Source organism: Nerophis lumbriciformis, linkage group LG13, assembly GCF_033978685.3.
Source record: "Nerophis lumbriciformis linkage group LG13, RoL_Nlum_v2.1, whole genome shotgun sequence".
Classification (NCBI taxonomy): Eukaryota; Metazoa; Chordata; class Actinopteri; order Syngnathiformes; family Syngnathidae; genus Nerophis; species Nerophis lumbriciformis.
In genome coordinates this window covers 43,032,921-43,049,362 of record NC_084560.2, presented here as the reverse complement: position 1 = coordinate 43,049,362, position 16,442 = coordinate 43,032,921, and the positions used below count along the sequence as shown (strand labels likewise).

Genomic DNA, 16,442 nt, shown 5'->3' with positions numbered 1-16,442 from the left:
GCACATAGATTTGTGTATGTGTCATAACTGGATGATTTTTTTTAATTGCATAGCAATCACAATATTTAAATATGTTTATTCCAGTGTATTGAGTAAGTAGTAGTACGGTAGGTAGTCCAGTACAAAATAAGAATACTGATAGGTATTGCTATAAAAAATGAGGGGTCCCCAAACGTTTTGACTCCGGGGGCCGCATTGGGTTAAAACAGACTGTATGTATGTATGTATATATCAGTGACGTGTGGTGAGGTTGATGGCTGGTGAGGCACTGACTTCATCACAGTCAGATTTACAAACATATGAACCCTAAAGAGTATCTTATTCACCATTTGATTGGCAGCAGTTAACGGATTATGTTTAAAAGCTCATACCAGCATTCTTCCCTGCTTGGCACTCAGCATCAAGGGTTGGAATTGGGGGTTAAATCACCAAAAATTATTCCCGGGCGCGGCGCTGCTGCTGCCCACTGCTCCCCTCACATCCCAGGGGGTGAACAAGGGGATGGGTCAAATGCAGAGGACAAATTTCACCACACCTAGTGTGTGTGTGACAATCATTGGTACTTTAACTTATTGGCGTTGTTAGGCCTATTTTAGGGGGACTCAAGCCCCCCCTAAAATAGGCCTAACAAAATATTCTTAAGCCCCCCTAAATAATTTGGTGTTTTTTGGGGTTTTTTTACAAATAAATGCCGACATATTCATTATAAAGTGGCCCAAATATGAGTTTAAATAAATAATCATATAACCTGTTATTATTCACTCAGTTTCCCCTCACTTCGTAGGGTAAGGTAGAGAGCCCCTTTAGTGCGTCGGTATCCAATCCATTCCACTTGTTCATATAGAAAATGCCCACATCACTCAAATTCCAGCCCGCATTTTCTCTGCGACCTTGCTTGCGGTCCTGCAGGTGTACGAAGCACATTATCTTCCTTTACAATGAGTGAAGCTGCACAAAACATTGTGTGTGCAATTGTAAATCATTTATTTTTTAAGTTTTGTGTTTCTTGTAGAATCTATATAAAGTAATATACATAAGTCTATTGTTAAAATAATGAAAAAACATCATTAAATATATTTGTTTTATTGTATTGTTACATTAATAGCTGTTTTATTATTGTAGGATGGCTTGTTAAACATTTAATAGGATTTTCAGAGGGAGGAAAAACCAAGACATTTAATGTAAAATGAATAAATACATAAAAAGAAAAAGAAAATATATGGTTAAAAGCCATCGTCCCGGGGGGCATTTAATTTCGTCCCGTGCATTTAAAAAAAATAACAATGAATAATTTCTAAGTCTTTGTTAGCCGTTTGTGAAGTTTTGTACTCTGGCGTAACATTCGCTCGCATCCTGTGCATCTCCTGGGGGCAAAGCCCCCCCTGTCCTTAAAAGCTAGTGACGCCCCTGCTTTAACTTTACACATACAAACTGGAGCACACAAAAAAGCACATTTAATAAAAAAAAACGTTATTATGGTCTTACCTTTACTTATAAGTGCGGGAACAGTGGTGTTCGTGTTGGAGGAGTTGTGAATGAATGAAATATGAAATCCGTGCTGCAGTCTGCAGGTGTACCTAATGTTGTGTCCCTGCAGTCGTTCACGGCTCCTCCGGTGCAAGCATTGTTGTTTTTGCACTTTTTGGCTTCTTGTTAGGTGACTTTTTTTGGGTGGATTCGGTCTTGCACGTGGAGGGTTTGGGTGTGGGCTTTGGTTGATGTGGCGCTCTCGTCGGGAGGTGCAGTCTGCGGCGGAGGTGCCTTAACCGGCACCAGGAGGCGGGGTTACGCGAGCCTCAGCCAGTGCGTCTTTTGCAGCCGTTTTATGATCGCTCAGCACAAGAAATACGTTACACACATACAGTTGTTGACAAAATACACTGTACATTATATACCTCAGCTAACTAAACTATGGAAATGTATAATATAGTTCATATAGCAATACAGTCTCACTGCACAGCAGGCCAGCAGTTAGCCGAGTCCGGAATCCATGTTGAGGCACTGAGTGACGTGCCTCAACTGGCTGCTGTTCACCGCACCGTCTCTTCTCTGTACTTGAACGGCAAATGTGAAAATTCAGCGATTTTGAATAGAAATAATCTAAAACTGGTGAAGTTAAATGGAAAATAACTCTATAATATAATCACTGGATACATATAACAATTTAATTTTTTTTTTTCTTTTTATATTTGTTTTCTTTCCATGATGGCAGGTGAGGCCCTGCCTCTAGTGACTGTGCGTCACTGGTGTTTTTATATATATATATATATATATATATATATATATATATATATATAATTTTGATTTTTTTTATATATATAAAAAGTATATTCTTTCGATGATGTCACGTTATCGATGGGAAAATGCATTTTTAGACTATATGATTTGCCTGAGCGGCTAGGAGACACCGAGAGTAACAAGCGGTAGAAAATGGATTAGAAAGGACATTATTAAAAAATAATAATAAAAAACAAAACAAAAATTTCTAACGTGGGACTTATCACGGGCTGGATTTTGGACGCTGGCGGGCCGTAGTTTGGGGACCTCTGCTATAAATGATAGCAGACCAGGTGTCACCATCTTCACAGGCAACATGGCATCTGTACACCTGAAGATTGGTGATGTTTTTGATTATTTGTAAGGAAGAAGAAAAAAAATATATATATATATACAGTGGGGCAAAAAAGTATTTAGTCAGCCACCAATTGTGCAAGTTCTCCCACTTAAAATGATGACAGAGGTCTGTAATTTTCATCATAGGTACACTTCAACTGTGAGAGACAGAATGTGGAAAAAAAAATCCAGGAATTCACATTGTAGGATTTTTAAAGAATTTATTTGTAAATTATGGTGGAAAATAAGTATTTGGTCAATAACAAAAATTCAACTCAATACTTTGTAATATAACCTTTGTTGGCAATAACAGAGGTCAAACGATTACTATAGGTCTTTACCAGGTTTGCGCACACAGTAGCTGGTATTTTGGCCCATTCCTCCATGCAGATCTTCTCGAGAGCAGTGATGTTTTGGGGCTGTCGCCGAGCAACACGGATTTTCAACTCCCTCCACAGATTTTTTATGGGGTTGAGGTCTGGAGACTGGCTAGGCCACTCCAGGACTTTCAAATGCTTCTTAAGGAGCCACTCCTTTGTTGCCCGGGCGGTGTGTTTGGGATCATTGTCATGCTGGAAGACCCAGCCACGTTTCATCTTCAAAGCTCTCACTGATGGAAGGAGGTTTTGGCTCAAAATCTCACGATACATGGCCCCATTCATTCTTTCCTTAACACGGATCAGTCGGCCTGTCCCCTTCGCAGAAAAACAGCCCCAAAGCATGATGTTTCCACCCCCATGCTTCACAGTAGGTATGGTGTTCTTGGGATGCAACTCAGTATTCTTCTTCCTCCAAACACGACGAGTTGAGTTTATACCAAAAAGTTCTATTTTGGTTTCATCTGACCACATGACATTCTCCCAATCTTTGCTGTATCATCCATGTGCTCTCTGGCAAACTTCAGACGGCCCTGGACATGCACTGCCTTAAGCAGGGGGACACGTCTGGCACTGCAGGATTTGATTCCCTGTCGGCGTAGTGTGTTACTGATGGTAACCTTTGTTACTTTGGTCCCAGCTCTCTGCAGGTCATTCACCAGGTCCCCCCGTGTGGTTCTGGGATTTTTGCTCACCGTTCTCATGATCATTTTGAACCCACGGGATGAGATCTTGCGTGGAGCCCCAGATCGCGGGAGATTATCAGTGGTTTTGTATGTCTTTCATTTTCTGATAATTGCTCCCACAGTTGATTTTTTCACACCAAGCTGCTTGCCTATTGTAGATTCACTCTTCACAGTCTGGTGCAGGTCTACAATTCTTTTCCTGGTGTCCTTCGACAGCTCTTTGGTCTTGGCCATAGTGGAGTTTGGAGTCTGACTGTTTGAGGCTGTGGACAGGTGTCTTTTATACAGATAACAAGTTCAAACAGGTGCCATTAATACAGGTAACGAGTGGAGGACAGAAGAGCTTCTTAAAGAAGAAGTTACAGGTCTGTGAGAGCCAGAGATCTTCCTTGTTTGAAGTGACCAAATACTTATTTTCCACCATAATTTACAAATAAATTCTTTAAAAATCCTACAATGTGAATTCCTGGATTTTTTTTTCACATTCTGTCTCTCACAGTTGAAGTGTACCTATGATGAAATTTACAGACCTCTGTCATCATTTTAAGTGGGAGAACTTGCACAATCGGTTGCTGACTAAATACTTTTTTGCCCCACTGTATGTGTAGGAGTGCAAACAAATTTCAATAGTATGCACAAATATTCTAAAATAGCATATTTGATTTTAAATATTCATTTTAATCTTAAATGTGCATTTGTACAAATACGAATAACATCCAAAAATATACTTTTTAAATAAAGTAGGTTTTCTAATGTTCAATAAAAACGTTTTTGTAAGTAACCTGTTAGCTGCAAAACCCATAAGAACAGGGTTTGGTTCACCAATAATTACAAATTATTAAAAAAAAATGTAATTTTTTTTTTTTTAATTGAACACATTAAGCCAATTTCAATACAATATTATTCAAAATTTTACCCCAGGTTGAACAATTTACATAGAAATATAAAACAAATAAAATAAAATACGCATATAAACAAAACATGTTAAAGTAAATACAAATGAGATTAAAATAAAATGGATACAAATACATAAAAACTTCACTTATTCAAACATATTTAAATCCCTCCAATAAACATAATTTGAAGGCTTTTCTACTTTTTATTAATAACTTGACATCATTCAACCAATGTGAGAATTTGGGTATAATTTTAAGTAAGCCATTTTTGTGACTAATAGTTGTATTAATAATATATTTTCTATTTTGCTGTCTTTGATAATAAAAAAGTAAGTGATGCATGTTTCAACTTGTTTTTTTTTAATACGTTTTCCCGTCACAAAGCAACTATTTAACACGCCTTCATAAAACGAACGAGATTTGCTTCATCTCGCGAGAACACAGCACAAAGGCAGACGCAGGGGGGGGGGGGGAGAAAACAAGTCGAGAAATGGATCGAGATGAGGTCTGAAAAAGAGCAAATGACGGCGAGCAAGGACAAGGGCGTCGTTGAGATCAAGTTCAGGGACAATTCGGGGGAGCTGGACAACATTCCCAAGCAGAAAGAAGAAAAGAAGGAGGTTTTTACCAAGGTACGACGGAAGCTTCCTTCTCTTGTTATTGTTTATGTTGCGGGGGGAAACAAACATGGCGGACGGCGGGAAGCATTCAGCACCACGGACAGAGACTCGCTTCCAGAAACGTCTATTTTCACCTGAATTTTACCTTATTTCATCTTTCTTTTTGGCCGATATTGGCACCTAAATGACTTTAGTTGAGAAAGTACACGAACGCGTTTAACAGTTATCTTTCGCGGACACTTCATTAGGTACATCCTTGCATTCCAATACAAATACTAACCCCGTTTCCATATGAGTTGGGAAATTGTGTTAGATGTACCGTATTTTCCGCACCATAAGGCGCCCTGGGTTAAAAGCCGCGCCTTCAATGAACGGCATATTTCAAAACTTTGTCCACCTATAAGCCGCCCCGTGTTGTAAGCCGCATCTAACTGCGCTAAAGGAATGTCAAAAAAAACAGTCAGATAGGTCAGTCAAACTTTAATAATATATTAAAAACCAGCGTTCTAACAACTCTGTTCACTCCCAAAATGTACGCAAATGTGCAATCACAAACATACGTATATCAACATGGACAGAGCTGCGTGAAAAAAGCCACCCGGCCTCTTCGCGTAAACTTAAACTTACCTTAACCACTCGCTCATCTTTTCTTCATCCATCCCTTCGAGTTAGCTTTTATGATGGAAAGTTCTCTTTTGGCAAGGTCTTCCTTTTGAATACCACCATGGGTGGAAGTTTCTGGCCATTAGCATGGCAAGCTAGAACCACAGTGAAGGATGACTTCTCATTCCCTGTGGTGCGAATATTCACCGTACGTGCTCCCGTTGTATCCACAGTGCGGTTCACAGGAATATCAGTTGCTGTGAAATAGTAATCCGTGTGCGGATGGAGAGATTGCGTCTTTTCATGAACCGGATCCCTGTCGCTTAGTAGGAGCCATTTTGTGGTCTTTACAGATGTAAACACACAAAGGAAATGAAACGTACCGGTACGGTAATATCCGCGCGCTTTTTCTTCTTCTACGCGGGCGGGTGGTTGCTTACAGTAGAAGAAGAAGCGCTTCCTGTTCTATGGGGGCGGGTGCTTACCTTGGCGGTTGCTTGCGTAGAAGAAGAAGCGCTTCCTGTTCTACCGGGAAAAAAGATGGCGGCTGTTTACCGAAGTTGCGAGACCGAAACTTTATGAAAATGAATCTTAATATTTATCCATATATAAAGCGCACCGGGTTATAAGGCGCACTGTCAGCGTTTGAGAAAATTTGTGGTTTTTAGGTGCGCCTTATAGTGCGGAAAATACGTTAAATATAAACGGAATACAATGATTTGCAAATCCTTTTCAACCCATATTCAATTGAATGCACGACAAAGACAACATATTTGATGTTCAAACTCATAAACTTTATTTTTTTGGGAAATAATAATTAACTTAGTATTTCATGGCTGCAACACGTGCCAAAGTAGTTGGGAAAGGGCATGTTCACCACTGTGTTACATGGCCTTTCCTTTTAACAACACTCAGTAAACGTTTGGGAACTGAGGAGACACATTTTTGAAGCTTCTCAGGTGGAATTCTTTCCCATTCTTGCTTGATGTACAGCTTAAGTTGTTCAACAGTCCGGGGGCATACCTGCCAACTACTCCGGTTTCCCCGTAATTAGTACGGTTTTCATCAACCTATTCCGGGTTACGGTTGCAGTGATAAAAAATACGGTTTTTCATTAATTAAATTTTTTTTAAGTTTTTTTAAGTTTTATTCACGAAATCGCGTAACAACAATGACAATCGACACTGCTTCCCGTAACTTCCTATCGAGCCATTCCGAATGCCATGCGCGAGGCTATTTATAGCACCGCTGCCAAGCACGAGGCACCAGTTGCCATTGTTTCCAAACGAGCGAACGATCATGGAATCAGCCGGAGAAAAATCGCATACGAGTCTTAAACCGAAAAGAAAACTGCAGTCATTCCGTGAAGAATATTCAAAAGCCTATCCGGGAATAATTATCCGTTCCAAAAAGGGTGAAAACTACGCGAATTGCACCTTGTGCAGACAAGATTTTTCGATCGGACACGGAGGAATTAGCGATGTAAAAGACCACGTTGGGACAAAAAAACACAAGTCTAATGCCGTTGCTAGCGATACAAGTGGAAAACTTTCAACGTTTTTCGTCGCCCAGATTCTTTGGATGTGATAAATGCCGAAGTTTTATTTACGGAGGCAATAATTGAGCAAACAAAAAGGTAATGACACCAATGTTATCTATTGGAATTGTTTAGTACTGTTATACTGTTCAAAGTGTTTATACTATTTATGCTTTCAAGTCCAAGTTGAAGAAATCTTGTTAAATGTTGACAGCATAACTACCAAAATACAGAAGTATGTCCTTAATATTTTTGCAGTGCTATTTCTGTTGAAAAGTTCAAATGATTACATTAGAGATGTGATGTGCCACTTTTCAAGTGTCTGATGGCTTCAATTAATTTTCATTCATTTTTCATATTTTGAATTCTTTTGAAAGGCTTACAAAAAAACTACATTAGAATTGTAATTCCATGCTATTGACAGGACTATTAATTTTAATGAAGTTAGCTTACCATGTTTACAGTATGATAATTGTGATAGAAATGTGAATTTTAGGCACAGAATATTTTTTACAATTGAACAAGGCAGTAGATTATACAAGCTTGGACAGAAAGTTAATAATGACACCAATGGAATTGTTTAGTACTGTTTTACCATTTGTTTACTGTAAAAAGTGTTTATACTGTTTATACTTTCAATTAACAAATTGAAGTCTTGTGAAAGGTTGACAGGATAACTGGCATTAACTGTCAAAATAATTTCAAACTATTGAAGTTAGCTTACAGAATAAACATGTCAATCAACCCATATGATTTTTGCTGTCATATTTTTGTTTTGAAAAGTCACTGTGACTGATAGAAAAGTGATGGTTTTAGCAACATTTTAACCTGTCTGAATGCTAATAATCATTTTGCGTCAGGGGGGCGAAACCTGAACCCCCCACCAGGACTTTGTCCTGGACCTACCGGGGCCTGCGGCCCCTGGACCCTGGCTACTAGGTTTTTCTGATTTCAAAAGTTGGCAGGTATGCGGGGGTCTCCGTTGTGCTATTTTAGGCTTCATAATGCGCCACACATTTTCAATGAGAGACAGGTCTGGACTACAGGCAGGCCGGTCTAGTACCCGCACTCTTTTACTATGAAGCCACGTTGATGTAACACGTGGCTTGGCATTGTCTTGCTGAAATAAGCAGGGGCGTCCATGGTAACGTTGCTTGGATGTTGCTCCAAAACCTGTATGTACCTTTCAGCATTAATGGAGCCTTCACAGATGTGTAAGTTACCCATGTCTTGGGCACTAATACACCCCCATACCATCACACATGCTGGCTTTTACACTTTGCGCCTATAACAATCCGGATGGTTCTTTTCCTCTTTGGTCCGGAGGACACGACGTCCACAGTTTCAAAAAACAATTTGAAATGTGGACTCGTCAGACCACAGAAGACTTTTCCACTTTGTATCAGTCCATCTTAGATGAGCTCAGGCCTAGCCAAGCCGACGGCGTTTCTGGGTGTTGTTGATAAACGGTTTTCGCCTTGCATAGGAGAGTTTTAACTTGCACTTACAGATGTAGCGACTAACTGTAGTTACTGACAGTAGGTTTCTGATTTGTTCCTGAGCCCATGTGGTGATATCCTTTACACACTGATGTCGCTTGTTGATGCAGTACAGCCTGAGGGATCGAAGGTCACGGGCTTAGCTGCTTACGTGCAGTGATTTCTCCAGATTCTCTGAACCCTTTGATGATATTACGGAGCGTAGATGGTGAAATCCCTAAATTCCTTGCAATAGCTGGTTGAGAAAGGTTTTTCTTAAACTGTTCAACAATTTGCTCACGCATTTGTTGACAAAGTGGTGACTCTCGCCCCATCTGTGTTTGTGAATGACTGAGCATTTCATGGAATCTACTTTTATATTATAGTGTGAGAGTCCAGTCCATAGTGGATCTAACATAATATTGTGAGAGTCCAGTCCATAGTGGATCTAACATAATAGTGTGAGAGTCCAGTCCATAGTGGATCTAACATAATATTGTGAGAGTCCAGTCCATAGTGGATCTAACATAATAGTGTGAGAGTCCAGTCCATAGTGGATCTAACATAATAGTGTGAGAGTCCAGTCCATAGTGGATCTAACATAATAGTGTGAGAGTCCAGTCCATAGTGGATCTAACATAATAGTGTGAGAGTCCAGTCCATAGTGGATCTAACATAATATTGTGAGAGTCCAGTCCATAGTGGATCTAATATAATAGTGTGAGAGTCCAGTCCATAGTGGATCTAACATATTAGTGTGAGAGTCCAGTCCATAGTGGATCTAACATATTAGTGTGAGAGTCCAGTCCATAGTGGGTCTAACATATTAGTGTGAGAGTCCAGTCCATAGTGGATCTAACATAATAGTGTGAGAGTCCAGTTCATAAGGGATCTAACATAACAGTGTGAGAGTCCAGTCCATAGTGGATCTAACATAATAGTGTGAGAGTCCAGTCCATAGTGGATCTAACATAATAGTGTGAGAGTCCAGTCCATAGTGGATCTAACATAATAGTGTGAGAGTCCAGTCCATAGTGGATCTAACATAATAGTGTGAGAGTCCAGTCCATAGTGGATCTAACATAATAGTGTGAGAGTCCAGTCCATAGTGGAGCTAACATAATAGTCTGAGAGTCCAGTCCATAGTGGATCTAACATAATAGTGTGAGAGTCCAGTCCATAGTGGAGCTAACATAATAGTGTGAGAGTCCAGTCCATAGTGGATCTAACATAATAATGAGAGTCCAGTCCATAGTGGATCTAACATAATAGTGAGAGTCCAGTCCATAGTGGATCTAACATAATAGTGAGAGTCCAGTCCATAGTGAATCTAACATAATAGTGAGAGTCCGGTCCATAGTGGATCTAGCATAATAGTTTGAGAGTACAGTCCATAGTGGATCTAACATAATAGTGAGAGTCCAGTCCATAGCGAATCTAACATAATAGTGAGAGTCCGGTCCATAGTGGATCTAACATAATAGTGAGAGTCCAGTCCATAGCGAATCTAACATAATAGTGAGAGTCCGGTCCATAGTGGATCTAACATAATAGTGAGAGTCCAGTCCATAGTGGGGCCAGCAGGGGATCATCTTGAGTGGAGACAAGTCAGCAGCGCAGAAACCTCCCCAACTGATGCACAGATGAGTGGTCCACCCTGGGTCCCGACTTTAAACAGCTAGCGCGAGAGGGGGGCAGAGCAGAAAAGAGACGGCAGATCAACTGGTCTAAGAAGGGGGGTCTATTTAAAGGCTAGAGTATACAAATGAGTTTTAAGATGGGACTTAAATGCTTCTACTGAAGGGCTCTGTAGTCACCGCAACACAGCTGCATTCACAAGAAAGAACGGTACCGGTACTTTTCAAAGGCAGTATAGTACCGATTTCAATCAATTAGTATCGCGGTACTTTATTAGTACCGGTATACCGAACAACCCTAGTGTGAGAGTCCAGTCCATAGTGGATCCAACATAATAGTGAGAGTCCAGTCCATAGTGGATCTAACATAATAGTGTGAGAGTCCAGTTCATAGTGGATCTAACATAATAGGGAGAGTCAAGTCCATAGTGGAGCTAACATAATAGTCTGAGAGTCCAGTCCATAGTGGATCTAACATAATAGTGTGAGAGTCCAGACCATAGTGGATCTAACATAATAGTGAAAGTCCAGTCCATAGTGGATCTAACATAATAGTAAGAGTCCAGACCATAGTGGATCTAACATAATAGTGTGAGAGTCCAGTCCTTAGTGGATCTAACATAATAGTGTGAGAGTCCAGTCCATAGTGGATCTAACATAATAGTGAGAATCCAATCCATAGTGGATCTAACATAATAGTGAGAGTCCAGTCTATAGTGGATCTAACATAATAATGAGAGTCCAGTCCGTAGTGGATCTAACATAATAGTGTGAGAGTCCAGTCCACAGTGGATCTAACATAATAGTGAGAGTCCAGTCCACAGTGGATCTAACATAAGAGTGTGAGAGTCCAGTCCATAGTGGATCTAACATAATAGTGAGAGTCCAGTCCATAGTGGATCTAACATAATAGTGTGAGAGTCCAGTCCATAGTGGATCTAACATAATAGTGTGAGAGTCCAGTCCATAGTGGATCTAACATAATAGTGAGAGTCCAGTCCATAGTGGATCTAACATAACATTGTGAGAGTCCAGTCCATAGTGGATCTAACATAATAGTGAGAGTCCAGTCCATAGTGGATCTAACATAATATTGTGAGAGTCCAGTCCATAGTGGATCTAACATAATAGTGAGAGTCCAGTCCATAGTGGATCTAACATAATAGTGTGAGAGTCCAGTCCATAGTGGATCTAACATAATAGTGTGAGAGTCCAGTCCATAGTGAATCTAACATAATAGTGAGAGTCCGGTCCATAGTGGATCCAACATAATAGTGAGAGTCCAGTCCATAGTGGATCCAACATAATAGTGAGAGTCCAGTCCATAGTGGATCCAACATAATAGTGAGAGTCCAGTCCATAGTGGATCTAACATAATAGTGAGAGTCCAGTCCATAGTGGGGCCAGCAGGGGATCATCTTGAGTGGAGACAAGTCAGCAGCGCAGAAACCTCCCCAACTGATGCACAGATGAGTGGTCCACCCTGGGTCCCGACTTTAAACAGCTAGCGCGTCATCTGATAACCTCTCCACGCAGGAGAGGGGGGCAGAGCAGAAAAGAGACGGCAGATCAACTGGTCTAAGAAGGGGGGTCTATTTAAAGGCTAGAGTATACAAATGAGTTTTAAGATGGGACTTAAATGCTTCTACTGAAGGGCTCTGTAGTCACCGCAACACAGCTGCATTCACAAGAAAGAACGGTACCGGTATTTTTCAAAGGCAGTATAGTACCGATTTCAATCAATTAGTATCGCGGTACTTTATTAGTACCGGTATACCGAACAACCCTAGTGGGGGGTCATGTATCTTCTGTAACTGCCTGATTGCAGGTGGTCATTCGAAGACTCCCCCCTCACCTGTCTAAGGAGCAGCTGGAAGAACAACTCAGCCCGCTGCCGTCCTACGACTACTTTGAGTTCTTCCCGGCCGATCAGAGGTATTTTTCTCATCCTTTGTACAATAACAACCCCTTTTTTTTACTCCAGTGTTCGAATTTAACCACGGCGACCGCCCTCATCATTTGCCGTAACGCCCTAAATAATTGACCAACATCTGTGACTGCCCTTGACTTTTTACTTGTTAATGGACGAGGGATGTAACAATAAACGGTATAATGATAATTTGCGATAAAATTCCAGACGGTTAGTAATACAGTCTAATTTTTTAATTACAGAAAAAAACTTCATTTATTAATGCATTTTAGGCAACAGGAAGTCAGGCGCATGCACAATAGCGTCGTTTGGCTTGATAATCATGGTGGACTAACTACACGGACTTTGCTCCGGAGATTTCCCCTCGGAGTAAAAGGAGCCAAGCGCTTGGTTTAACGTAATTTTCCCTCCGTGCGGTTAAGACCGTACTGCTGTGTTTAGATGGAGACAGGTGTGGACAATATTGGAGACACTTGTCCCCACACTAAAAGTAAACAGCGAAGGAGAAATCTATTTGATGTTTTGCAGCAGGCGATGTGTCGTGAACGTTGTCACAACTTGTTTATAAAGTCTTTACTTTGTTGACTGGGATGCTCACTCCTCTTTTATTTAACTGCTAACTGTATCAGTGTTCAGATAACATCAATACTCGCTCAAATGTTTTGTCATCTCATTGAACTGAACGAAGGCTGTGAAGATTGTGTATTCGAAGTGAGAGGTATCGCTCCTGTTTATTTTTGTTGTTGGCCAAACTATTGTACTGAACCAAGAGAAGATCAAAGCTTGTTTATTAGACTTCATCTTTATTAGCCAAACTGCCTAGTGTTGTATTTTAATATCAAAAAGTAAACGCAAGGTTTTTATACATTACTTGTGTTTTTTTCATGTCACAAAGGTAAAAAACATTCATGTGACACAGCATTTTGTTAATGTTTTATTGTGTATAGTTGATTCCTATATGACATGTTTCTGCTCAAACTCTTAATGGATCTGTCCCCATACAACATCTACATGTACATAACTTAAACAAAAAAAACAAAAAAAAATTTAAATACCTCCCTCTATCAAAATGTAAAAATGGAGATAAAGGCATCATGTAATGACAAAAAGCTGACAAGTTGATATTATTAATGAATTTATATATATATATATATTATATATATATATAAGAGCTAAAAGGTGCTGTCCATGCAATAATATATATATATATATATATATGTGTGTGTATATATACATATATGTGTGTGTGTATATATATATATATATATATATATATATATATATATATATATATATATATATATATATATATATATATATATATATATATACACATATACATATATATATATATATATATAAGAGCTAAAAGGTGCTGTCCATGCAATAATATATATATATATATGTGTGTATATGTATGTATGTATATATATATATATATAGTAGGGTAACCCTCCCCTAGAGGGGGGGGGGGGTTACCCACATATGCGGTCCTCTCCAAGGTTTCTCATAGTCATTCACATCAACGTCCCACTGGGGTGAGTTTTTCCTTGCCCTTATGTGGGCTTTGTACCGAGGATGTCGTTGTGGCTTGTGCAGCCCTTTGAGACACTTGTGATTTAGGGCTATATAAATAAACATTGATTGATTGATTTATATATATATATATATATATATATATATATATATATATATATATATATATATATTATTGCATGGACAGCACCTTTTAGCTCATATATATATATATATATATATATTTATATATATATATATATATCTATATATATATATATATATATATATATATATATATATATATATAAATTCATTATTAATATTAACTTGTCAGCTTTTTGTCATTACATGATGCCTTTAAACTTGTCAGCTTTTTATATATATATATTTTATTGCGTGGACAGCACCTTTTAGCTCTTATTTCCAAAATTGTGTACACTACTGAATTGGGGTCTTATGGCCACTTATGTGGACACTTATACTGCCATCTGGTGGTGTCAGAAGATGATAACATACAATGGAATTTGGAAAAAAAAAAGTGTAAAAATAAGAATTAGCATGTCACTAAACATGACGTACACATTTGTGTACTTATGGACTAAGTACATCATATCAAAAGATGATTCTTAGTTTTTATTCTAATTAGGGTCCAATAAACCCAAATAGCAAAGAGAAATAAAAAAAAGCATGTAAACAAACAGCTTGGGGCTTAAGAGGATATATACAATATATAGTACGCTTTGAAAGAAAATAATGTTTGCCTTGGTGCCCTAAAAGATGAGCCCTCCTTTAAGGCAACACTTGCCTTGACCTTAAAAAGTTGAAATTTGAGGCCTGTCACTCTACCAATCCTACTTGTGTCCGCAGTCTGTATCCACACCTCTTCTGCAGAGCCTACATCAACTTCAAAAACCAGGAGGACATCCTTCTGTTTCGCGACAGATTCGATGGCTACGTCTTCATCGATAACAAAGGTGATCTTTTATTTCATCACTTTAGAAGTAAATGTCAGCTTTACAGATGTTGTTCCAGGCCAGGAGTTCCCTGCTGTGGTAGAGTTTGCCCCCTTCCAGAAGATCTCCAAGAAGAAGCTCAAGAAGAAAGATGCTAAAGCTGGGAGTATCGATGAAGGTAATGAGATGTTCTTTACGTGCAATTTATGAACGAGCAGAGAAAAACGTACATCATGAAACTTTGTGTTTGGTGCTTTAATGTCATCGTTTCTTTAGACCCGGAATACAAGCGCTTCTTGGAGAACTACTCCTGTGATGAGGAGAAGTCCATGGCCAATCCAGAGACTCTGTTGGTGGAAATCGAAGCCAAAACCAAGGAACTTATTGGTAACGTTGCTGCATTTCCAAAAATACCCTAGATCAGGGCTGTCCAACTTTTTGACTTATTATTACTGTATTGGGCATAAAAATTTGGGCAGGTGCCAAAAGCCGACTGCATGCAAGGTAACCGTATATATATATATATATATATATATATATATATATATATATATATATATATATGTATGTGTGGGAAAAAAATCACAAGACTACTTCATCTCTACAGGCCTGTTTCATGAGGGGGTTCCCTCAATCATCAGGAGATTTTAATGGAAGCATTCACATACCATGGTTTATATAGGGCACAGAGTGGGTAGGTACAGGCTGGCGTAGGGGCGTGGTGATTGGCTCATGTGTTACCTAGGAGGTGTTTCCTGTTCTACCGGGAAAAAAGATGGCGGCTGTTTACCGAAGTTGCGAGACCGAAACTTTATGAAAATGAATCTTAATATTTATCCATATATAAAGCGCACCGGGTTATAAGGCGCACTGTCAGCTTTTGAGAAAATTTGTGGTTTTTAGGTGCGCCTTATAGTGCGGAAAATACGGTACAAGCCATAAGTCAATGGAAATGTGTTTGACACCCCTGGTTTAGTGTAATAACACTCAGGTGTGATTGTGGTATTCATATGTACATCTTACTAAGAGCTGTCCCTAATATTCTGCTGCTTCAGCAAAAAGGACTACACCCCTGCTGGAGTACATCAAAAACAAGAAGATGGAGAAACAGGTAAGACAAAACATACACCTGCTAGTGGGTTTTGATGATTTTAAAAAAAAAACAACAATAACAAACAGAGAATACGAGAGGAAAAGCGAGAGGAGCGCCGTCGACGGGAGTTCGAGAAAAAGCGCCAACGGGAGGAGGAGAAGCGAAAGCGGCGCGAGGAGGAGAGGCGCAAACGCAAAGAGACGGACAAGCAGAAGAAACTATCAGACAAAGACATCAAAATTAAGGTAAAAGCGGTGTTTTATTTTGTGTTTCCTGCGACTGCGGCGCTTAAACGGTGCGCTTCCAGCTCCTGAAAAAGAGCGACCGGGATGAGGACGCCGACTCTGACCGCACGAAGGACAAGAGCGAGGAGACGGACAGAGGGAAGTGGGACAAATCAGGCGGACAGATGAAGTCAAAGGACCCCAAGGAAAAGTAAGCGTGGTGTTTTTTTGTGCGTGTGTGTGTGTGTGTGACGCCACCGTAGAAGGACAAACGACA

The 16,442-nt window shown here is 39.6% G+C and overlaps 1 protein-coding gene across 2 annotated transcripts in view; it reads left to right on the top strand.

Moving 5' to 3' along the window:
- The first annotated feature begins 5,017 nt into the window (after positions 1-5,017).
- upf3a (UPF3A regulator of nonsense mediated mRNA decay) overlaps positions 5,018-16,442 on the top strand; it is a 19,572-nt gene continuing 8,147 nt past the window's right edge. For both annotated transcript variants that reach the window (XM_061970742.1, XM_061970740.1), the window contains exons 1-8: positions 5,018-5,204; positions 12,276-12,382; positions 14,763-14,869; positions 14,928-15,026; positions 15,125-15,235; positions 15,904-15,959; positions 16,028-16,186; positions 16,249-16,376. In XM_061970742.1, the coding sequence (XP_061826726.1) occupies positions 5,073-5,204; positions 12,276-12,382; positions 14,763-14,869; positions 14,928-15,026; positions 15,125-15,235; positions 15,904-15,959; positions 16,028-16,186; positions 16,249-16,376 (899 nt within the window). In that variant the 5' untranslated portion in view covers positions 5,018-5,072. The remainder of the gene's footprint in view (positions 5,205-12,275; positions 12,383-14,762; positions 14,870-14,927; positions 15,027-15,124; positions 15,236-15,903; positions 15,960-16,027; positions 16,187-16,248; positions 16,377-16,442) is intronic.